The sequence below is a fragment of the Melanotaenia boesemani genome, chromosome 12 (genome assembly GCF_017639745.1).
Source record: "Melanotaenia boesemani isolate fMelBoe1 chromosome 12, fMelBoe1.pri, whole genome shotgun sequence".
Taxonomy (NCBI): Eukaryota; Metazoa; Chordata; class Actinopteri; order Atheriniformes; family Melanotaeniidae; genus Melanotaenia; species Melanotaenia boesemani.
The window spans coordinates 6,656,299-6,682,526 of NC_055693.1; the positions used below are offsets into that span (position 1 = coordinate 6,656,299).

The 26,228-nt window shown below is 39.2% G+C and overlaps 1 protein-coding gene across 1 annotated transcript; it reads right to left on the reverse strand.

The window, feature by feature from the left end:
* Positions 1–4,288: 4,288 nt before the first annotated feature.
* On the reverse strand, positions 4,289–25,181 carry tgfbr2l (transforming growth factor beta receptor-like). Its single transcript, XM_042001692.1, has 8 exons — positions 24,860–25,181; positions 15,835–15,991; positions 13,311–13,522; positions 11,982–12,733; positions 7,572–7,709; positions 7,130–7,271; positions 6,725–6,852; positions 4,289–5,585 (listed from the first exon to the last, which is right to left on the reverse strand). Exons 1-8 carry the CDS (start codon positions 24,912–24,914, stop codon positions 5,418–5,420), a joined length of 1,752 nt encoding a protein of 583 aa, XP_041857626.1. The 5' UTR covers positions 24,915–25,181; the 3' UTR covers positions 4,289–5,417.
* Positions 25,182–26,228: the final 1,047 nt, after the last annotated feature.

Here is a 26,228-nt window from a genome sequence, read left to right on the forward strand (position 1 = left end):
GCACACATATAGTTTACAATGTTATGTTCACAATGTTAGATAAAATACAAATATAAGCTAATTGGTTATATAAAACAAGAATGTCTGTCTTTATTTTTACAGGTATTTTTACGTTTATGAAAATACCAAGGATTACCTAAGTTATTATTAATCCTCATTATTTACACTAAGTTTCCATTCAAATGCAAAATAGTTTTTAACAACCAGGCACAAAGGATGGTGCATAAATTGGAAACCAAACAGAGTTTAGAAACATAAAGATTTTTTTAATTATAAGAAGTTAACCAAAGCTTAAAAGTGCAGTGTGTAACAAAATCAGATGTCTATGACAGATTTTTTTAATATACATAATAAAAACTGTTTCTACTGGTATCTAATTACTTTGCAAAAATAACTTTTTTTCTCTCAGAGTTAGCCAAAAAGTGTTTGCCCTCCTCTCTATTTCTTATTTTCTTCATGTCTGGAAGAATTTTGGTCACAGATGGCCACCATCCATTCACAGCTGTGCTTGACATTTAAAGTAAGTTCCATGCCATCTTTACCATGAGATGTCAGTAATTCTTCCAAAATATAACTTTAAATCTTCTGGATATAATACAAAAAAATGAAAAAAAAAAAGAATAAAATAGGACCCTCCAGTGGTAATGATAAAACCCCCTCCTGCAAGCTTTCCTGGGCTTGTCTTTAATTATTTTTAGTTTATTGTTTTTTTCCTCCCTTCATAATAACAACCTGCCACTGCAAAGCTAGTAGGGATACAGAGGGGTGGTATTAAATGATAGTTTTATAATTAATTAAACTAATATACTATGTTAGATGAAAGGAACAATGTATAGAGATCTCTAAAACCAAACACAAGTTACATTTGGTCACAAAGTTGTGGAGTTATGAGCTCCAGATCTGAACTTGCTGATACAGATTCTGTTACAGAATGAGCAGGAAGTTTGAATTGCTGAATCAGGCAACTTAAATTTTCCAAGGATGAAGAAAAAAAAAACAGGGAGCTTAAGTTTTTGCCCACACTGAATGAAGTCTTTTCATGTTTGAATAACTACAGGCAATAAGATTTAATCATTATAGCCAGATATGACCTCGAAGTTGTTTTCTTTTTAGGGTAAACTTAATGGATATACAAGTAGAACTACTGGGAAACCCCACAGCGTTTCATTCCTGGCTTCAATGACACAACAGAGTTTAATGTGTTCACTGGGCCTCCAAATTCTCCAGATACCAATCTGACAACATCTGCCGGAAACAAGAGCAGTTCACAAATACTTCACCACCCTGATGACCCTTAATGATACCCTCAGATGTTTTTTGTCCAAGCCCTGACTAGTCTGAGCTTTTCTGGCTGTGTAAGGATGACCAGTTCAGTTTTGTGCAGATGGTCAAAATATTACAGCTGGTCATTGGAAGGATTCCCTGACAGTCCAGTAATATGCTTGAGTTTATTTGTGTTGAGAAATTAGCTCTTTCATCATAATAACAAGGCGTTCCTCTTCAGCTTCGTCTGTGTTGTGGTCCCTGACATTTTTCAGACCATGAAGAGAAAATCAGTCATGTCTACAAACCACAGGCACATTAAAACGCCTCCCAGCCCACGTCCCAACCCAAAACTTAAATAGACATTGTTGTAAACGTTTGGTGGTTTTCAGCTCCTCTTTCATTTGTGTCTTTTCTGACATTAAGAAGACAATTTTATTTTTTATTATAAAAAAAAAGCAAATTAATAATAATAAAAAAAAATATGTATGTGAGAAGCTCCCACTTCATCTAGGAGGACACATGGGCTCATGTTTCATACAAACAATGACTAATACTGCAGAAACTAGAAAAATTAATTTTCTTGTAAAGCATTACATAACATTTGCACCAGCATCTAATCTGTTGGTTTTGCATGCTAAGCATACTGGAAGCTGTTTTAAAAAAAGACGTTTAAAAAAGTTCCAACATTAAAACAATTTTTCCATTTAGTAACTCATATAATCCACTTTAAATGTCTCCATAAAATAAACACTATTATAAATTGTTGAGGGGTATCAGATTTATGCCATCTTGCTTCATTAAGCCCGTCTTTTCTATCTTATCCTGAATCCTTGGGTGTGTGAGGAGAGAAGAAAGCAAAACCATCTGGAAAATAAGACAACAAGAACATGAAAGCTTAATTAGAGAACAACAAAATCTAAAACCTCACACAGAACCTTAAACCATGACAGAGCTTCAATATAACATGAATGTTTGAAATCACCAACTTCTGAATCAGCAGAGGATGTCTGAGTCACCTCCTGAGGGGACAGAAACTAACTGGTGTGTTCACATTTACCACTTTTTTATGCCCTCCAGTAAAAAAAAAAAAAAAAAATCAGCAATTGTTTGGCTTTAGTGTAAATGATTTAAGTTCATATTCTAAGCTTCTTTCTCAGCTACGATCATAAACTTAACACATGAAGGGTTTTAGACTATTAATCAGAAGATTTCTTCAACTATTTTCTGACTCTTCATATAAAGAAAGCTTATTTTTCTTTGTTAAACAAACATTTTATCATCAACCTTCTTTTTCTTCTGGAAGAAAAATAAACAAAAATAGTCACGATATTGATTAAGAGGTATTAGGTCATTAACCCCTTGTTACAAATTTGCAAGATACCACTTTTTGCTTAATATTTCTTTATTTTTTGTATCCTTTTATTTATTTGCTTTTGTTCACAAATGTTTATGTATTTAATTTTATATTATTTGTTTATTTTTAATTGGGTTTTGTTTTATTGTAGTCTTGTTCTTGTTTTTTCCTGACTTTTTCGTGTATTTATTTTGTTTTTAAATTATTATAAGTAAATAATGTCTAGCATTAAGGGGTTAAGACTTTAATATTTGTGCTTATCTCTATTTTACTTATTCATTTATTGCTTTTTGTGTCCCCATAGATGTATGAAAAGTCTTTTTGCACACTTCTTTATGTAAACAGGACTAAATTAAATCTAGATGTTGACTTTTTTAAAATTTTCTTCGTTTATAATTTAAATGTATAAAAATATTTTAAAGCACTCAGTTGTTAGAAAAACAACATGCAAAAAAATCCTTTTAAGGCATATTTGAAAGTTCTCTTCATTTTTATGTTTATCCAATAATAAATGTTAAAACCTTCTACTGGATTATACATCAAGAGTCATTTTCAGATGTGTAAACAAACACAAACACACAGAGCCAGTCGTCTCTTAAATCACAGAATTATATTTTGCTGGGTTTCTAAATCATGATTAGATATTTGAACCTTCATGCTGTGATTTATGGTTCATTGTCTTCTCATTTAAAATCCAGAGACAAGCAATGCTGACAAACACACCAAGAAACACATTTTCATTATTTCCACTGTTCACACTTCCTGTGGGTTTGTGCACACTGAAAACAGAGCATGGAAGAAGCTGGATGGAAAAAAAAAAATCAAAAATCCTTCATCATTTACAAAACAAACTTTACTGTCAAACAACACAGGCTGAATATACTGTTTCTCCATCCTTTAGTGGTTTTTCATTGGAGTATTTATGGTCACCAAATTCATTCAGTATCATTTACATATTGTATCCCATCCATCCATCCATCCATCCATCCATCCATTTCTACATCACTGAAACAAAAGAAACATTTATAATTATGTAGAATTAATGTAGGTAAGTTTCTAACAGTTTTTTGGACTGAAAATGGAAATACAGCCATAATTCAGTCAATTCAGATAATAGTCAACAGCGTTGCTTATTAAACCAATATCTTCCACAGGCCTGGAAGGAGATTATATTTATATATGTTGGTTATAGCAACGATAATCAGTCGCCACTTAGATGTCATACCAGAGACCAGCTCTGACTTAATGAATCACTTTCACACATCACACTGTGTGTGCATCTCTGCCAGCAGATCTATGACGGTTTCACAAACCCAGAACGCTCACTTTCTGTTTGCTGCAGAGCAAGTCGATCTTTTAAGGCTCAAAGTTGCTCACTGGTTTATTTCTGTCTTCACCGTTTGTCAGCTTGTACTAAAGGTAAAGATGTACTGAAGGTAGATCAGTCAGCCTTATAATGATCATATTGTCTGTCAATTGGCTGATGATGGCCGTGCTCACATTTCACGAGAGTTTGGTCTCTTATTTTAAAGGAAAGAAAGCATTTTAAACAAAAGATGTAACTTTAAAGATTTTATATATATATATATATATATATATATATATATATATATATATATATATATATATATATATATATATATATGATTTTTTTTTTTTTTTTTTAATTCTTGAGCTTCAGTTTGAGTTGAAAGAAAAAAAAAGTTCCAGTCAGGTTCAGTCAGGCCCAGTATGATGTGGATCCGGGGTAAGTCCATTATTGTCATGGAATTCTGCTCACATTCATGTTCATTCAGGATGAAATGTAGTAGTGATGCTGATATTGGCGAGCTTGTGAAAAACAGCAACCCAAACAGGAAATTTAACATTTCAGATGATATGTTAAAGAACCGTTTAGCAGGAATTAGCATGTGATTGGAGGAAGCATGAGTTGAGCAGAGTCCATCACAAGAGAATACAGATGAAGCGCTACAAGCAGAGCCAGTTGACCCACGTTAGCCACAAGCGCTGACTTTCATCACACTTCATATCTGCCCATCGTTGCCAGTATCAGATGCTGACTGGTATGAGCTTTTGTGTTTAGAAAGACTGAAGCCTGCAAAGATGGATTTAGTTGTGATTACAGTTGCATTCATCTCAAGAATCCTACTTTTCTGTAGGGTAAACATAGTGGACCAGTTTGCATCCACATTCCTGAAGTTATGCTGCCACAATAACCGAGAATCCTTGTCTCATTTGTTTATTGCTCAATTTCTGTGGTGGAGCTCAGAAAAATATCTCTCACCTTCCTCATGGACATTTTCAGGTCTCTTTAATCTGCATGGTTCCCATCTTTAAAGCAGACGTATACTCAGAGTGAGCCCATGGTCTGGACTGGTGGTCTGATAATCAACCCCTAAACAAACAGTGTGTGTCCTCAATGACACACTCCATATGCAATTCCTGAAGCTACAGGTGTTGTCTTCAGTGTTTTTCACCTCTGGGGAGGATTTTTACTTCTCCATTAACCTTGATTACAACTGATGGTTTGGCTGTTTTTAGTCACTTATCAGTCTCCTCTGTATCAGTAATCGTTCAGCAACTGCTCCTGGAAAAACAAAAGGACTCAGACAGAGTGAACACAGCCAGCAACAGGAAGAGGGACGTCTGAAAATGTGGGAACCAAACTGAAGCAAAGGCTCATGGAATGCTTCTGTAGCATCTTCCCTTGAGCTGTGTCGGAGGAAGATGGAAAGAGTGACTGTCTAAAGATTTTTCTTTTATTCTCGCTCCATGATCTCAGTTTTTTCTCCTCTTCTTACTCCTGCCTACTTCCCTCCTCTTCACCTTCCTCCCTCACTTCCACCCCCTCCTCTTCTCCCTGCAGGAGGACGTTTAATCGCTCCACCACGCAGTGAGCCGTCAGTCTGGCCTCTGGGTCGTGATCCCAGCACTCAGTGATGGAGGAGCAGAAGATGTTCATCCCCTAGAAGACAGAAGAGTCTGTTCAGTGAGCCACCGGGGGACACAAACACTCAGATTTAAAGGTGTTTAGAGTTACAGTTATATTTGTATGAAATAAAAACAGAGACAAGAACCGAGCCCCCATTAGAGGACCATAAACATACAAACAGGTTTTCTGTTTGTTTGTTTTTTTTGGACAACTTTGTTTCTTTTATTTTATTATGTTCTATCTGTGGTCATTGTGTGATTCTTTTCAGGTTGATATGCATTTTCTTGAAATCGCTTCAAGTATATTTCTGTCTTCTTGTAGATATTTTGTCTCCTCAAAGTTGTTATTATGAATCCATTTTAGGTAATTTTGTGTCTGACTGTGGTTGTATTTTATGTCCATGAGGTTATTTTGTGGTCATTTGTGTGTGTTTGGGGTCATTTAATCTCCTTTCAGGACACTTTTATCCCCTTTAGTTATTTTACACTGTTTGCTCCTTGTAGTTACTTTGAGTAGTTACTCTGTTTAGAGTACATATTACCTCCACCAAGGCGGTGGTCATGTATTCGGCGGCAGTGGTTTGTCTGTTAGCAACATAACTACATAAGTTATTGGCGAATTTTGATAACATTTTTTGGAAATGTCAGAAACAGAATAAGGAACAAATTATTAGATTTTGGGGGTGATCCAGATCACCGCATGGATCTAGGATTTTTTTTTAAAAGAATTCTTTACTATGGGGAGATAGGGATAATTTAGCCATTAGAACTTCTAACTCAAAAATAATGCCCACAATCATTGGCAAATAAATAAATAAATACAATGGCTTGTCAGATGTCTGTGCTCTCTTTTTCAAAGTTATTTAGTCTCTTTGGGGTTATTTTGTGACTCGTAGTAGTTTTGTTTCTTTGTGCTATGGATTATATTGAGGTTATTATCTGCCTCTGTCTGTTTTCTTTTTCTTTGTCTCTGTTTTGTAATTTTCCATTTTCGAACTTTCTATTTTTTTATTGAAAAGAAGAAACAAACCACTTTTCTAGCTGAAGGAACCAATCAGTTGAGTGTGACTGGGGCAAAAGGTGACTATCTACAGTATATGCAGTCTGTGTGAGAGTCCAAACCCTGTCAGTGGGTCTATGTTTCTACAGATTGCTGAAGCCTAGTTTCCAGACCTGGTGCTGCGTCCACGTTGAGGGGATGTCCGGCCGTCCTCGGTCCCTCAGCACCAGATCTCTCATGCTGTCCACACATGGCTGCTCACAAACCTTGGAGCCAAATGCCGGCTCATAGCTTTTTACCTCTGCAGCAACACAGACATTCATCGGTTAACTTTTTCACAACCGGAACTAAGTAACCAATAACTGATTTAGTAGAGAATCTGCTTGTTTTTTTTGTTTTGTTTTTTTGGTACAGCATGCACAGTAATGAACAATCTTCCACATGCACCATGTCTCTTTAATACTGTGGTCACATGCAATACTAATACTAATTAACTAAACTCCTTGATGACTAAAGCAGATTGTAAACTTTCTCTTGCCTAGTTCTCCTGACATACAGAAACACAGAAAACCTCTTACCTCCGATGGTGTCGCAGCGTGAGGCCATCTCCCATAGGACAAGAGCCATCGAGTAAACATCCATCTGCTTAAAGGCCTCGAGGTCCTCCAGGTTCACCCTGGACTCGAGTACCTCAGGAGCCATGTAGCGAGCTGTCCCCACCTGGACAGAATGATAAAGTGTAGACCAAATTAATAAATCAGAAAAAAAAAGTTGAAGCTATCTAGCCTTCCAGTGAGCTCCGTTGTCTTTTCCTTTACACTCTGTCAGCCCTTAAAGATGTTTAGTCCAAAATAGTCATTAATTTGGAAGTGGAAAAGTGGGGCAGATCTAAAACCTGAGAGTCTTTAACAGAGACAGTATCTCCAGGTTAACAAAGATGATAAGGTACCACAGGGAACCTGCAAAGTTTGTGTAGCATCTAGTAGAGTAAAAAAAACGAAAAAAGTAGGAGTACTTTACCTGTCCACTGTTGGCGTAGTCATCGACTGTAAGGGAGAGGTCCAGCCTCAAAGCCAGACCAAAGTCACACAGTGCACACTCTTTCCTGTTCTTTACCACGATGTTACTGCTCTTTAGGTCCCGATGGGCAACTGGCACCTACAGCAATACAAGCAACAAGGAACAAGAAACACTCAAAAAGCATTGACCTACATTCAAATAAACCCCCATCAGCACTGATATAAATGCCCAAAGGTAAAGCAGAAGCCAGCAGGTAGACAGCAAACTGACAGATCACATTTACTTTCTAGAAAACTTGGTAATACAGAGCTTTGAAAAGTAAGAAAGTTAAAATTAATATCGAGGTTCATTTACATCATTATTAAAATGGCAAAACTGCAAAACAAAGTTAAGTTAATGGCCAAACTTTGGATGGGGATGTCAGGATTTCTGATTAATTGTGGTATTAAATGCCCTGAATAATGAATCATAAATATCCCTCTTTTCTGAGAGGATTATGTCCGATGAATATTGGCATATCTGATTTCTGTTTCTGATATCTGTTTGAATGGTAAAGTATGGCAGAAGTAGAGTTTTTCCCTCCAAACAAACATGAAATAATACTTCTTGGGTTTCTTTGGTTAAAAGGAATGACCGAGCTGTGGTTGTGGAGGAAAACTCAACAGTCTGTAAAGCAGCCATAAATAACCACCTGCTTTGTACACTAAAGTAAAATTAAAGGCACAGTAACTGGATTAAATGATGATGTTTTTCTCACACTGAAATGAGATGTTATTGTGTCACTTGTTGATCGTGTACGACTGAGGCTGGGTTTACAGCAATGTGACATGCTGAATGTTACATTATGTGAATAAGAAAACCAAAAAAGTCTCAAATTTTTTGGATGGATATTTTCGCTGTTCAAACATCATTGATTTGGTGTGAAGCTGATGCCTTTTGTGCAATAAAAAACACTTTCCAGATATATGGTCTTGTTTATTTTCAGTGTTCCAGTACTATTTATGTCTCAAACAGGACAACTGGAAGTCAAATCTGTCTTTTTGTTTGTTTGTTTGTTTCTAAATTTTTTACTCAGGTTTAAAAGAAATGTTCAAAATTATTTTATAATATAGTTTACAGAAAGAAGCTTCTAAAGTCCAGGTAGGGGTCCTGTAGCCTTTTCCATCTGTTTTCTCTGAGAGAAATCCAGAGTTCATATCTAGTATTTATTTATTGTTTACAGAGCAAAGGTGATTTAGTTGGAATGAGACTTTTTATTTACTTTGTTGCTGTATTATTTTGTTATGTTGGCGTCAAAAGATATAAATTAATAAAACGTAAAGACCCATAAGGAGTGTTCATGTGATTTTATATATTTATAGTATAGTATAGATTTATCCATCCATCCATTTTCTTCTGCTTATCCGGAGTTGGGTCGCGGGGGCAGCTGCCTAAGCAGGGAAACCCAGACTTCCCTCTCCCCGGCCACATTCACCAGCTCATCCGAAGGGATCCCGAGGAGTTCCCAGGCCAGCCGAGAGATGTAGTCTGTCCAGCGTGTCCTAGGTCTGCCCCGGGGCCTCCTTCCGGTGGGACGTGCCCGGAACACCTCACCAGGGAGGCGTCCAGGAGGCATCCTAACCAGATGCCCGAGCCACCTCATCTGGCTCCTCTCGATGTGGAGGAGAAGCGGCTCTACTCTGAGCCCCTCCCGGATCACCGAGCTTCTCACCCTATCTCTAAGGGAGAGCCCGGCCACCCTGCGGAGGAAACTCATTTCGGCTGCTTGTATTCGAGATCTCGTTCTTTCGGTCATTACCCACAGCTCATGACCATAGGTGAGGGTAGGAACGTAGATCGACCGGTAAATCGAGAGCTTTGCCTTTTGGCTCAGCTCTCTCTTCACCACGACGCCGCACCGATCCGCCTGTCGATCTCCCGCTCCATCCTTCCCTCACTCGTGAACAAGACCCCGAGATATGTAAACTCCTCCACTTGGGGCAGGACCCCATCGCAGACCCGGAGAGAGCACTCCACCCTTTTCCGGCTGAGGACCATGGTTTCGGACTTGGAGGTGCTCATCCCAGCCGCTTCACACTCGGCTGTCAATCGCTCCAGTGAGAGCTGAAGATCACGTCCCGATGAAGCCAACAGAACCATGTCATCTGCAAAGAGCAGAGACCCAATCTTGAGGCCACCGAACTGGATCCCCTCCACACCTCGGCTGCGCCTAGAAATTCTGTCCATAAAAGTTATGAACAGAATCGGTGACAGAGGACAGCCTTGGCGGAGTCCAACCCACACTGGAAACGATTCTGATTTATTGCTGGCAATGCAGACCAAGCTCTGACACTGGTCGTACAGGGACCGGACAGCTCTTACAAGCGAGTCCGGCACTCCATACTCCCGGAGTACCCCTCACAGGAGTCCCCGGGGAACACGGTCAAATGCCTTCTCCAAATCCACAAAACACATGTAGATTGGTTGGGCAAACTCCCATGCCCCCTCAAAGACCCCAAAGAGGGTGTAGAGCTGGTCCACTGTTCCACGACCAGGACGGAAACCACACTGCTCCTCCTCAATCCGAGGTTCGACTATCCGACGGACCCTCCTCTGCAGTACCCCTGAATAGACCTTACCGGGGAGGCTGAGGAGTGTGATCCCCCTGTAGTTGGAGCACACCCTCCTGTCCCCCTTTTTGAAGAGGGGGACCACCACCCCAGTCTGCCAGTCCAGGGGGACTGTCCCCGATGTCCACGCGATGCTGCAGAGGCGTGTCAACCAAGACAGCCCTACAGCATCCAGAGCCTTAAGGAACTCCGGGTGGACCTCATCCACCCCCGGGGCCTTGCCACCAAGGAGATTTTTAACCACCTCAGCGACCTCAGCCCCAGAGATAGGCGAGCCAGCACCAGCTACCCCAGACTCTGCTTCCTCATCAGAAGACGTGTTGGTGGGATTGAGGAGGTCTTCGAAGTATTCCCTCCACCGCCTCACAACGTCTCGAGTCGAGGTCAGCAGCCCCCCATCCCCACTGTACACAGTGTTGACGGAGCACTGCTTTTCCCTCCTGAGCCACCGGATGGTGGACCAGAATCCCCTCGAAGCCGTCCAGAAGTCATTCTCCATGGCCTCTCCAAACTCCTCCCACGCCCGAGCTTTTGCCTTAGCGACCACCGAAGCCACGCTCCGCTTAGCCCGCCGATACCCATCAGCTGCCTCTGGAGTCCCACAGGCCAAAAAGGCCCAATAGGACTCCTTCTTCAGCTTGACGGCATCCCTTACTGCCGGTGTCCACCAACGAGTTCGGGGGTTACCGCCACGACAGGCACCGACGACCTTACGGCCACAGCTGCAGCTGGCCGCCTCGACAATAGAGGCATGGAACACAGCCCATTCAGACTCAATGTCCCCCGCCTCACCCGGGACATGGTTGAAGCTCTGCCGGAGATGGGAGTTGAAACTCTTTCTGACAGGGGACTCTGCCAGACGTTCCCAGCAGACCCTCACAACACGCTTGGGCCTGCCAGGACTGACCGGCATCCTTCCCCACCATCTGAGCCAACTCACCACCAGGTGGTGATCAGTTGACAGCTCCGCCCCTCTCTTCACCCGAGTGTCCAGGACATGCGGCAGCAAGTCCGACGACATGACTACAAAGTCGATCATCGAACTGCGGCCTAGAGTGTCCTGGTGCCAAGTGCACATGTGGACACTCTTATGTCTGAACAAGGTGTTCGTTATGGACAATCCATGACGAGCACAGAAGTCCAACAACAAAACACCACTCGGATGTTCCAGTTGTTCCAGAGCCCAAGCCATGCGTCGAGGTAAGTCCAACTATATCTAGCCGGAACCGTTCAACCTCGCGCACCAGCTCAGGCTCCTTCCCCGCCAGAGAGGTGACATTCCACATCCCTAGAGCTAGCTTTTGCAGCCGAGGATCAGACCGCCAGGGTCCCCGCCTCTGGCAGCCGCCCAGCTCACAATGCACCCAACCCCTATGGCCCCTCCCGTAGGTGGTGAGCCCACGGGAGGAGAGGCCCATGTCTCCCTTTCGGGCTGAGCCCGACCGGGCCCCATGGGCAAAGGCCCGGCCACCAGGTGCTCGCCTCCGTGCCCCACCTTCAGGCCTGGCTCCAGAGGGGGGCCCCGGTGACCCACGTCCGGGCAAGGGAAACCTTGGTCCTTGTTTTTTCATCATCATAAGGGTTGTGTGAGCCATGCTTCGTCTGGTCCCTCCACCACGATAAGGTGGCGGCTCATGGAGGAGCAATTTGAGAAATTAACGCATAATGAACCATAATCGTATAATTTAAAATGATGATATACCTAATTTTGGATAGGTTTTCTTACTTCTTTAACAGAAAAAGAACTGGTTTCCCCCAGTCATGAACAGCAATAATGGATTTCAAGAGAAGGTAGGTTTACCTTTGGTACCCCACTGGATGTTGTGTCACTGTGGAGATGAGCTAATCCCTTAGCAATGCTAGCTGCCATGGCAACAAGTTCCTCCCAGCTCAGTACGTTGGCTGTGAGGAAGTCCTGCAGATTTCCAAGACTGTAATAGTCTAAAACCAGCCAGTAGGTTTGAAGGTTGTGGCCTGGTGGGCCTCTTTCTTCAGCTGCTAGGAAGTGAACCACATTATCATGTTGCAGTGTAGGGTCAGAGAAGATGGAGCACTCGTTTCTCCATGAGGCATACTCCACGGCTGGAAACACCTTCACTGCCACAGTTTCATAGCTGTTAACGCCACCTTTCTCATCCTGCAGCAGGCGTCCCCTCCACACTTCAGCAAAACGCCCTTTCCCCACCAGCTCCTCCAGCTTGATGGGCAGAAGTTCAGCTTGGCCATGCCAGTCTGTCTCATCACTGATGGTATCATTATTAAGAGATGGCACCTTGGCATTATGCACATCTTGTTCAGATCCAGGACCCAACACACTTCTTCCTCCACCCTCACCCCGAGCACCTTGGCGCCCACATGGTAGATCCAAAGCCTGGTAGAGCTCTGGGGTGTGTTTAGTCGGCCAGTCGGGACGTGCAGGAGGACCTGGTTTGTCAGGGCGGCGAATGCGGTAGAAGTAAAAAGCAGCAGTGGCTATTATGGCCACCAGAACAGGAGGCACCAAACTGACCACCACCACTGGGATCACATCTTTACTCTGCAGCCGGGAGAAACCTGCAGCAGCCAAGAGAATAAAAGAATATTTACCCATCAGTTAATCATTTACTCATCGACCTGCCCAGCTATTTCTTTTATTTATTCATCCATTCAGATATAGACCCTTCCAATCTTGACACTCTCTCTATATTTAAGATCAGGCTCAAAACCTTTCTTGATCAATTTTATAGTTACGGGTGGTCTAGCAAGCCGCAGTTATGCTGCCATAGACTTAGACTACTGATGGACGACCCATGACACACTGAGCGCTTCCGTTTTATTTGCTGCTCCTTATCTTCCATGTATAAACGTAGGACACTATTTTCACCATTGACACATTTCTCCTCTCTCAGCAGGTCCTCCTGCCTAAAAAGTTGCAATGTCTGTTGGTTTCTCTTCTTGTCCTCTCCACCTCAACCAGTTGTGGCAGAAGGCCGTTTTATCGTGAAGTGGGTCAATTTAATTTGTCTGAAAGTGCCCTGAGATGACATTGTTGTGAATTGGAGCTATACAAATAAAGCTGAATTGAACAATTCATTAATCTATTCATCACTCCAACAGCACATAACTTCCACTCCCTCCACCGTCTGCTCACCATTGGCTCCCTTGTCAAAGATGAGTTTGTCATTACATTCGTGTTCACCCTGGCAGCCACAAACCATCATGGCTCCATCTTCTGCCGGCTGCGGGACCATGTGACACTCCCTGGAGGTGAAGTTTAGCAGCAAGCCGGGGTCGATGCTGTCCAGTGGCAGAGTCGGGTGATGACACATCGTGTGCACCATCATTGTGTCGTTGGTCTTCCTCCTGGAAATACATACAATAACATCACCATATAGAGCTCAGCAGTTCTGCTTCAATCAAATATTATTAGCAAATAGTTATTTTAACCATTCTAGGATCAAACTATTACTTTTATATTATATTTATATAGAATTTTGGCACTTCCAACCACAAAACTGTTTACTGCAGCAACGTCCAACGTCCGTAGAATCGGTGGTCATCTGCAATGTTGTACAACACTGTTAGTTTCTCATCTGAGAAATGGAGACCTGGGGAACTCCAGACTACTTTTTTTTAGACACAGTACCAGTCAAAAGTTTGGACACACCTACCCATTAAAGCAATAAGTTTCTGACCCAAATTCTGTGCTTCTGACTTGTTTTGATGCCACACTGATATTCATTATACACATCCCAGGAGCCGTCGTTGCCCCTCAGCATCCTGAGAAACTGCATTCAACTTTTTTTATTTTTATTTTTTTCAGCTTGGAGCATCATGTTACGTCTACATTTTGCTTTATGGCCCCATGTTGAATGTGCAGCATGGTTGATTAAAAAAAACACAACAATAATAATAATAAAAAAATAATAATAATAATAAAAAAGTAAGGTGGAAGTGAGGAAAAGATGAAGAGAAAGCAACAGCTCTTCAGCATTGGACAGACTTTTACTAGCTTACAGTTCGGAGAAGAGACAGGATGCAAGCAGATGCCATATTAACCTTCATTAGGCGACACCAAATTGCACTAAAGTTCATTAGAGGCGCTTTAAATGGATAAGTGTGTCCAAACATTTGACAGTGCTGTACGTTATTAGGCTACTTATCAATGCAAAGTATTCCCTGTAATACACAGTACATGGGAGTAAACAATGTGAACAACATGTTAAAAGAAAAAACAGCAGAACGATTTACCTTGTCAGGACATTAATAAGAAATAAAACCAGTTTTAACAAACATTTCTCTGCCAAGTTATTCATGCAAAAGCATCATTAATGGTGGTGAACCTTCAACAATGTGTTTTTTTTATCGTTACAATAAGTAAAACCTTTCTCTAAAAATGACTACATTCCTCAAACAAATGAGATCTAATAAAAAAGATGAGGGAGCGACTTCTAAGTGATACAGCCAGTGAGTAAATGTGATGCGTGTCCTTGCAGCCTGATCCTGGCAGAGTGCAGAAAATTCAAACACTGTGTCTCAGACTGTCATTTCTGCAGGCTGTCTTTAATAAAGCATTGCTTTCCCCTGTTTTCTCCTGTCAGTTCCTTCTTATCTCTGGTTTCCTGCAGAAAGCTGGGAGGGTCAGGCTGACTGACGTGAACAGGAAATTTAGAGGGGGTGCATTGAGGGGGGACCCTGCGTAGGACTGTTATCCAAACAAGAGCACCAATCAGCAGAAACTTTCCAGTCATAAAGAAAGTGATCACAGTGGGCTGGTGTGAAGGTTTGATGCTCCAGATGTTCTCTCAAACATGAAAAGAAAACAACTGCATGGAAGTTAATATGAAAGAGGTCAATCTTCAGTTACTTTCCCCCCCCCCCTTTTTTTTTTTTTTTGTCCTGTTGAGAGAAATCATTTCATGATGTTTCATAATGCTGATCAACAGCAACTGAAGTAGCTCAGCTGTACTGTTCCGAACTCTGCTGGCTCATAAAACTGTGCCAAAAAATAACAATGAGTGGAGTGAGTTTCTGAACACTTGAGACTTCAAGAAGCATTTTTATAAATCTTTTTTTCTATTGTATATTGAAAGAACCAACTAAATCCACTGCAAAATCAGTCAGGCAAAAGACAAAATAGAAATAAAATGAAAGCAATCGTGTTTTATTCTACTTTATAAATTCCTCCTATAACTCCTATACATTTTCTTTGAGAAATATTGTGTACACTGAAAGATGGATTACAGATTATTTGCTCTGGATGTTAATGCCAATAAATGCATAACAACACAAAAAGACACACCTTTCTCCAAATAAACTTAAAATGACAGAGAAGTGAAGCAAAATAACAATAAAGAGGTGCAAAACTACTCCAAAGGGGCAAATGACAAGAAAAATTCCCCAATATATCCACAAATACAAAAACTACTTCAAGGTGAAACATTCCACATAAGACACAAAGTAAAACAAAATACCAGAAGAACACCTAAAACAACGAGAAACACAAAATCTCTGCAGAGTTGCAAAAAAACTAGAATCATACAAATTAAATGTCGTAGTAGTAAAAACTGCTAAAAGAAGTCAGTAAAAGCTCATGCTTAACTCTTGGTCTATGCAGTGTGCTTGGACAAAAGCATGTGTTAAGTGAATGTTAAACAGAATAATAATAGTCTCACCATATGGCGACACAGATCTCCTCGAGCACGGTACAGAAGGAGGACAGACTGCAGTTACTGAGGCAGACGTTGTCTTTGCACACTGGACTGGACGCCTCACACCACTTACACAGGTTGAATCTCAGGTGGCTGAAAGTTTGGACAACACCTGGAAGACCTGGAGCAAAGAGACAAAAGTGGTGGATAAATTAACTACAAATCAGAGTCTTAAAACTTTCCCTCGAAAAATGTCAAAAAGACACTCACATGAAATCATCCTGTATTGACATTTTTGAGATAGAAAAGGTTTTAGTTATATTAACATCACAAATCACTCCAACAACCTGAGCATGTGACATTAACTTTTATGTGATCTTCTACATCAACACTACCATTATCTTGATCATTATGCAGCATTGGTACAAGATCATCTTACCAACTGCCTATATGGAGATAATATTTGTCCAAACATTTACATTTCATGAAATTTTCTTTTAAAAAAATCATAAAGCCACCAGATGTGACCACTGAAGTTAAACGGCCACTGATTAAACTGCTGATTTGGTTCAGCCTCTAGTTTTTCTTCTTATCACTAAAGTAGTTATTGAAGCCATACAATGCAGGATCATCCTAAAAAAAAAACACTGGTAATAAAAAAAAAACATAAATGGCTTTTTTGTATTTACAAAATTTGCTTACCTTTTTGTTTATTTTATATCGGATGTCCACTTTAGTTGTAATAATTAGTTCACTTTTTCGTAAATTCTATACTTTTTTTTTGTTTTTTGTTTTTTTGATTGATTTAGTTATTCCTAAGGTCTCTCTTTTTTGCCACTTTTTTCCAGTCTGTGCCTCTGGATGGGTTAGTTCTACACGGAGAAACAACAAACTAATAGAAAAAAAAAAAAAACGGTTAATTTATGCTCCACAATCTTTAATCAGAGAGTTTTAATTAGAGCTCTGATCGACACTGGTTCTTGGTTTCTGGAATTTCACTGTAGAACAAGAATCACAGAGAAGTTTCATTGTCTCAGTTTTTGAAAATATCGTTTTAATTATTCATAACCAAAAATCATGAAAAAGATTAATTGCTGAAGATCACATGAAACAGGGCTTATGGACCAGGGCTCTGCCTCGGACAGCCCCGGCCCAGTTCAGTCCCCACTTAAATCCTCGGAAAGGTGACCTGCAGAGCTAGTTAAGCTAGCTCTGCAGGTCTGGAGATCCAGGCATCCTTGACTGGGAGCTAGCTTCTGAAATCACAGCTAAACTTCTCAGCAGAATAAATTGTGAACAAATATGTCTAAACATACTTTTTAGGGTGGACACATTATATACATTATCTCCCTAATGATAATGAGGTTTGAATATGAATGTGCTCATCATTATGAGCCTAGGAAATAGTTCTGTCTTAACACCTGCTGTAGAGGTATGTTAATGCAGTGAGCACTATTAATAATGACTGAACCCAAAGATGATATAATGATGATAAAACACCTTTAATAGTAAAACTTAACATAATCACTGATACAGAAGTATTGTTCAATAGTTTTAATTCATATAGATTCAAAGTGAATGAAAACATTTAACTGATGCAGTATTGATAACATCTGATAATGTCAGACTGTTTTCTTAAATTGAGTTCAGTCCCTGTGTATTTACTCACAGTGTAATTCATTCTGTCTCGGCTCTGCTTGCACAGCATTACACAGAGTGGCTGGGACTGAGCGGGATACGGGTGTGCCCCTTCCAAGCACATTAGTCAAAAAGTGTTAGCATTCAGCTCTCAAAGGAAAAAGTCAAAACAAATAAGATATAGTGAATTCTGGCCAACATGTGTGTCTGGGTATTGTTTTTGCTTATGTTTAGTTTCTGTACAGTATTTGTCCATAATGTGTTGTCATCTATAAACCGTATCTTTGTACTTGGAAGTGTTTGCGTGTCGCTCTGCCACACAATAATCACACCCAGAAGACACAAAAATGACAGCTTAACTTCTGCCTTTGTGATGCCTACAAGCCTGAATTGATCTTAATGTAAGGTCATGCATTAAAAACCATACATTTAAAACTTAGAATTGTCCTTTACAAAAGAAATAAAACATATGATTAGATTACAACTGTTATTTGCGGCAGCACTTAAATAGTCATTATTCATTTGTCTTTTTTTCAAAAAGTATGATTTAAAAACTACAATAATTACCTCTGAAACTAAAAAAAAAGTGTCCCACAAGTGTTGGAAACAACAACAGATCATTTTAAAGATAAAAATAAATCCACACAAAAATGTAAGTGTTGCATGCACATGTATGTAAACATCCACACTAACCCAACCACACTGCATTATAATTATGTATACTTTACACACACATATGCGTTGTACACATAAATGCATACGAGTTCATTTACTATATCTCTCTCACACACACACACACACCATACACACACTACAGAAACTGTTCCAGATGTTTCTCCAAGCTGAGCTAAAGACAAAGGAAGAAGAAAACTTGAAGAGCTGAGGAGCAAAAAGTTTGGTGTAATTAGATTCAACAGCACAGCCCTTGTTCCCTGTCAGTGCACATGCTCATCTATCTTTGCGAGGGCCAGTGTGATGTTTATTCAGAATATTTGTGGAATGTGAGAACATTTTGGTGATTGACAGTCTTTCAAAACGTCTAATGCAATGCTTAGAAGCTGTGTTATCGCTTTTGAGGAGCATGATAATGCTGCATATCAAATTAGATACATTTAGTTTCTGAGACCTTTTGCATCATTTTATGGTAAAAACTTTGTTCCAAACCCTGTTCTACACAATCTGATACTTGTCTTCTGCCCTCTGGTGGATTCCAGGAGCCAGAAAACTATGTTGCAATAATTTTGACATATCACAAGGTCATGAATAAATAAATATACAAAAATTATATATTTTTTTAAAGGGCCAAATACAGACTTCAGATTAAAAAAATGAGTTTTCTCCCAATTTTTTCTTGGGTCGGGCTTTAAAAACATCTTTTGCAAAGTGTTTTATGGTCACTAACTGGCCGAAAACATCACTGAATTTAAACTATTTGGTAAATGACAAGAACATATTTTTAAAAATAAAGTTACAATAACAGTTTAAAACTAATAACTAGCTAAAAATAAATACGGATAAATAGATAAATGTATAAATCAAGCCAGCAAATAGTATGAATAAGAGTCAGTGTTGTTTGTTGTTGTTTTTAAGTGTCGTATGCTAACAGATTATGCTTTAAACTAGGTCAAACATTTACAATATTATCAATAAGACTGTAAATAGGTAAAATAATTTCCATTGAATTGCAGAAGTTGTTCCATCACTGAGGATTTAAGTCGATAAATTAAAATTATTGCTTTACTCATAAATACATAAACTATGTGCTGTAGCTCTACAACACCTGCCAACCTGCCTAATGTAGGTTAAAATTCATTTTCATGAGTATAAATTAAACTTTACTGGTCGGTTTAGTAGGTGATAAATGAAGCAAATCATTTTGGTTTTTTACCCTGGCAGTGCTCTCAACTGAACACTCTTCTATGATGTGTGGCATCCAATGATGTGCATGATGTTATTTACATGCTACTGTCTGAACAAAGTGCAGCTGAATGAGGAGCGAAGTTTAAACAAAGTCAGAGACATGTAGGACAAAATAACAAAAATGTGGTGCTACTCGAATGGTGTTAAAACTGAGTTTGGTTACAAGAAAGGAAAGTGAGAGAAGAGGAGGTGAGACTCACACTCAGTTTGTTTACTCACTGGAAGGATTTATCCCGTATCCGTTTATATACATATTGTAACTAATTTGTGATTTTTCTTATTGTAATTTTTATCTTTATCTTATCCTTTTATTTATTTGGTATGGAGCAACTGTGTGCACACAATTTCCTCCGGGATTAATAAAGTATTCTGATGATTGATTAAATTTAGGTTAAAGACCCACATCTTCTCTGCTGGATGTCAACAGTTTTTACTTTAAAAAGTCCAAATCTGCACCTGTTTCTTTTAAGCTTGAATTTTTACACTTCGTGTTTTAATGTTTTTTTTTTTTTTTTGTTTTTTGTTTTAAATGTACTACAAATAAACTTGCCTTGTCTTGAAACAAATATCGTAAGTAATTCTGAAAAACAACATAAATAAAATCCTTTTAAAGAAATGAAAGAAAAACTCACAATGATCACATCTTAATATTTTGTTACACAACATTCTGAGGCAATCACTGCAATCAAATGATTCCTGTAACTGTCAATGAGACTTCTGCACCTCTCAGCAGGTATTTTGGTCCACTCCTCATAAGCAAACTGCTCCAGTTGTCTCAGGTTTGAAGGGAGCCTTTTCCAGACGGCATGTTTCAGCTCCTTCCAAAGATGCTCAATAGGATTTAGGTCAGGGCTCATAGAAGCCACTTTAGAATAGTCCAATGTTTTCCTCTTAGCCATTCTTGGGTGTTTTTAGCTGTGTTTTGGTTCATTGTCCTGTTGCAAGACCCATGACCTGTGACTGAGACCAAGCTTTCTGACACTGGCCAGCACATCTCTCTCTAGAATCCCTTGATAGTCTTGAGATTTCATTGTACCTGCACAGATTCAAGACACCCTGTGCCAGATGCAGCAAAGCAGCCCCAGAACATAACAGAGCCTCCTCCATGTTTCACAGTAGGAACAGTGTCCTCTTCTTGATATGCTTACTTTTTCAGTCTGTAAACATAGAGCTGATGTGCCATGGCAAAAAGTTCCATTTTTGTCTCATCTGTCCATAGGACATTCTCCCAGAAGCTTTGTGGCTTGTCAACATGTAGTTTGGCAAATTCCAATCTGTTTTTTTAATGATTCGTTTTCAACAATGGTTCCTCCTTGGTCGTCTCCCATTAAGTCCACTTTGGCTCAAACGACGGATGGTGCGATCTGACACTGATGTTCCTTGAGCTTGAGGTTCACATTTAATCTCTTTAGAAGTTTTTCTGGTCTCTTTTGTTACCGTTCGTATCATCCGTCTCTTTTATTTTTCATCAGTTTTCCTCCTGCTGCCACGTCCAGGGAGGTTGGCTACAGTGTCATGGATCTTAAATTTCTGAATAATATGTGCAACTGTAGTCACAGGAACATGAAGCTGCTTGGAGATGGTCTTATAGCCTTTACCTTTAACATGCTTGTCTATAATTTTCTTTCTAAGCTCCTGAGACAACTCTTTCCTTTGCGTCTTCTAGTCCATGTTGAGTGTGGTACACACCATGTCATCAAACAGCACAGTGAATACCTGTAGCCTATATATAGGCCCACTGGCTGATTACAAGATTGTAGACACCTGTGATGCTAATTAGTGGACACACCTTGGATTGACATGTCCCTTTGGTCACACTATTTTCAGTCTTTCTAGGGTGCCATCATTTTTGTCCAGGCCTGTTTCATGAGTTTATTTTTTAAACAGTTCTGTTGAAACATGGTTGAAAAGCAATGTCTGACTTCCATTGGTTAAATTTCATAGATCTTTTTATTCATTATTACTTTTGTCAGATTCAAGTTATTTCTGTGACCATTGTGAGTTTTTCTTTCATTAACTGAAGGATACCAACACTTTTGTCCACATCTGTAAAATTAAATGCACTAAGAGGCACTAAGGACGTATTTAGACCAGTCTTTTTGATTAAAATCCTCTCCTTTTTCTACTTCCCTACTGTTCTCTTCTTCTTACTCTCTCTTTTCTTTTGCTACCATCCCTGTTGTCAGGTCCAGCATTAATATGTAAGATCAGCAATAGACAAATTTAAAAATGAAGAATAATACTTGTCTAGAGGGGCCTTGTTTGCTAGACCATCATTCTGCTTGCTATGACGCTGGACAGGACAAGGTGAAAAACAAAAACAAACTTGCTCTGGAAGAAAAACCCCAGCTTGACCAAGTCTCCAATCATAGAGTCTACTGGACTGTCCTGGTGTGAATGCACCCTTACAATAAATTCAAGTAGTGGAAATTCTGATTGATGGTATCTTTGGTAATCCACCAGTAATGTTGGCTGGTGATCAAAAAGTTATATTAGAGTCCTGGAGTAACAATGTTACCCAACAGTAGTCCATATGAAATATATAAAATTAACCATTTCTACAAGTTACAAAACATGTTTATCTCTACACATTAATAATTACAAAATACAAAAACAAAATCTACATTTTCAGGTTTTGACAGCTTTGTACAATCTGTCCTTTTACATATACATATACCATTTCAATGTTTCATGTTTTTAAGGTCTTTTTAATATATATATTTTAAAAAAACAAACATCTGAGGTCAGAATCAAGATAAAGTTCAGGTTAGGGTAGCTGGCTTGAGAATGCATTATCTCAGCTAATGTCCTCACAACAATATGAGTCTACACATGTGTGTGTGTGTGTGTGTTCCTGAAGGAATAAATTGAATCCAGAAGTGAGCTACATTCAGAGCCAAGTTAGCATCAGGTCTCCGCCCTCTAAGGCTCATGGGAAATCTGGGCACTACATGCTGCTCAGAGGACAACCTTTCCCGTCACAACTGCTGGTTTGTTTAACACATTCGCACAAACACACAACAGCTTGTGCTGTTATCTTTATTAGGACACTGGACTTTCATTTATTGTGGCCAGCTTAACCTCAACCCTGATGTTAACTGTAAGCAGTTCATGGTTAGGTCAAACCTCGGCTCACATGCAGCCCACTAACCAGCACATCAGAGCTAACGCCGGTGTCACAGTCTGAGTTTTCATTCTCTATGTGATGCATAAGTCTGAAAAAAAAAACCTTCTTGATCTTTTATGATTGTAAAATATTATTAAACTGTAGATTGCTCTTTTGTAAAATCAGCATTCAGGGCACATTTGTCTCATTTTTCTCTATGATGTGGTTTTGTGGATAATTTTATTTTGATTTTCAACATTATGTCTTTAATTCAATTCACTTCAGTTTATTTACTGAGCTCCAGCACACAGAGAAAATCATAAAATGAAAGTAAACAAGTTTATACTTTATACGATTTAATCATTTCGCTCATTAAGACCATTCACTATGCTGCCAGTTTCTACATTTTCTAATCTAAATTTGAACTCTAAACAAGCTATTTATTGTTTCCTTACTGGGTTCTGAAGTCTTTTCAGTACTCTTTTTTTCCATGTACTGCTTCCACTGATTATCTTTTTACTTATTTAGATGAATGTGTAGTTAAAAATGAAATGTTCAAACACATAAACACACACTTTCTTTCAGTGCCAGTCTCTGTCTTCTCCAGTGTCTTAAACAGTGCCAAGAAAACCTCAGTGTGTGCAGCCATTCATCAGGCATTTCAGATACACTCGCGCTTTGTTAGACGTGAGATAATAAGCTGTTTTTAAAGAAGAGCCACACACTGATGAAAGTGTATTTACTCAAGTGCTGCAGTTTAATAAATCGGACACTTTTTGGAGAGTCTTGCTTCCTTATACACATCTCTGGCTCCAACAGACTCCCATTCAAATAGAATCAACTGGTCTCATGATAAGTCAAAACATTTCCACGCAAGCAAAGTTTAATATGTTCTGACTGATCAGCGTGCTGATAATTCTTCATAAAATTATACAAAATCGAGGCAGTAGGCTAAAAAGGTGACTATTTTGGTCTAACTTGGTTTCATTAAAATGCTTTAAAGGGCAGCAGGCAAATGCACAAGGTTTAAAAAATGTTAACAAACCGAGTGGCATTACAGTGGATGCTGCTGAATTTGGCCCTCAGTTCATCTGTAAATTTCCCTCACTGCATTTGCACATTTCTAACATGGTCTAAGACAAAATCAGCCTACAGAAATGAAACCAAAACCCCCGTCTTACAGGACGAGACATGCACAAAGACTAAAAGCAAAAATGATATTAGTCCAGTTTGTAATTAAATAGTTAAAATAAAATCAATCTCAAGCAACAATCGAAGAAAAATACTAACAAATGTGTGTTTTAATATGTGTTCACTGTACACTTTATACCTGAATGAGGATGCATTGTGTAGTTTACTACAGTACCGATTAGTCCTGTATCTAAAGTAAACAATCTTCTTCCAACTTTCATACTTTTTTCATTTTAGCATGACATTCAAGCCAAAACCATAAAACAGTTTCAGGCCACAACATAAATTGTTTGGATAGCAGCATCAGCAAACAGAATAATCACCACATAATTATTTTCAACTGGAACAAAATTCATTTATTTGCAGCGATTGCAAATTGAAGCACAGTCTGATCTCGTTAAGTAATTTAGAGGAAATGAACAGTCGTGATAAAACAGCAGCAGCAAACAGCACCACCTATAGGTTGCAGTGAAACTGAATAACGTAGAAATAATGCGATGCATAAAACCCTGCAGCTACTCCTCTTGTTTTTTTGTACTTTGGTTTAAAAGGAAAACAAACTAAATGCACAGGTAAGCAGGAATGTGTATTACTGTGCATTTCTAATGTGCTGACATAATATCTAGCTAGTTTAGGTGTATGTTGTAAACTAGTTAGGTCATTTCTTTGTTGAATCTGACGTGTTGACGGAGTTTAATCAGGTCAAAAAAGACTTCCTCATAAATCTTCCAGGTCTGGAGAGAAAACATAGGAGCTGTTAAGGATTCATGTAGAAGATTATTAACCAGAGAATGGAACAAATATGAAAAGAGTGCCTGTAGAATTTATACAAAGTCAACAAACCAGCTCCAAAAGAAATGCTAATGAAATTTTGATTACATATTTGATCAAATTAAACAGAATAACAGCCAGAAAATCAGCACTTAGTCTTTAAAAAAGAAGTTAAGAATACTTCTCCTGGTAGGCTGCTTACCTATTTTGATTAACCTTCATGAATCTTCAGTTACACTTTTTTTAATAACAGTTGAAAAACTGTCATTTACGTCATTGTTTTAATCTAGTTTAAAGCAACTTAAGTGTTAAAAAAAACTTTTCCAAAACAAAGCGACCCCCTCTCCATCCATCCCCTCTGCTCGGCCCTCCAAACATCTCCGAGGCAGAGACGGGAAAAGGCCCGCAGCGGGCAGCACTCACCGGCTGTCAGGAGGACGAGGATCCCGGTCCAAAACGTCCGGCACCGAGCCATCATCTGCGAGCGACGTTAGCCGGAGAAACTGTCGGGTTCTCGGTCGTTGTTTGTCGTCGTGTCGGCCCCTGTATCAGCGGAGAAGCTCTCATGTATGCAGGGAGCGACGTCCAGATGTTTTTCATCCAGATGTGGTTTCGCCCCGCCTCCCGCTGCTGCCTCCGTTTCTGCGTCTCGCTTCTTCTCCACGTGTGACACGCAGCGGTGGAGCCAGTACTCACATCTGTACCGAACCAGTACCACGGTGGGACCCTGGCACGGTATGGTTACGGCTTTAAATAACATTATCCGAATTACCACGAGAGCATCAAAATATCTTAAAATAGGTACTTAAGAACTTTTCCTTTTCGCATGGACATTTTCACGGACAGAACATGGAAACTGGTTTTACTGAAATATTTTATTTTCGTGACCAATTAATATAAACAATATTTTTTTCAGTTTAATTAAATACAAACAAAACACATGTTTAAGTGATGTTTTGAATTTTTTTTTCTATTCTTTTTCTTTAGATGTTTTAGGCCTGTGATTTACAGCCATTTTGCATTTGTATCACAGATAACACAAATTAAAATATTAAGCCATTTCTGTTGTGATGCAGCTGTATAATTTAGACCTGTGTGTAATTTTTTATATATTAGGAAAGTATTCTTTTTAATAAGTACATTACCTTTTCTAATTCAGTTACTTTCTCCCTTTTGTGACATGATTTGTATTCCTTTATTTGTTGATCCAAAATGACCAGACATTTAGACAAGTGTTATACGTACCGTATACTGTACTGTACCTCTACAGTAGTTTTACATAAGAAAATACATTATACACGAATAGCTGCACTGGGTGCCTGTATGAATTTATTATTATCATTATTATTATTATTAATATAGTTGTTGTTGTTGTTGCGTCAAATGTATTTCCTTTTCTGCATTGTATTGTTATAGTGTTTTGATATACTGATTATTTTTAAATAAAACTAAGCAGACAACGAGTGGAACAGTGTGGCTGTGAGCAATAACAGGCTTATTCCTGCTCATTAGTCAGGTTAAAATAAATCCACAGGGATGTGAGGGATCAGCAGCCACAAAACACTGTGATCCAGCTCACATTGTTCCTTTTTTTAAAAACCATATTTTATTTGGTTTAGTTGGTTGGCAAAAGTCCCAAAACAATGAATATAGATTTTGAATTTATAATGCAAACTAGTTCTCAGAACACTATCGAACATGCAAGTTTTATTGCATTACAGATATGTTTTTTTGTTGTTGTTGTTGTTTTGCACTTTGTACAGTAAAACTTTCCCCTGCATTTGTATTGAGT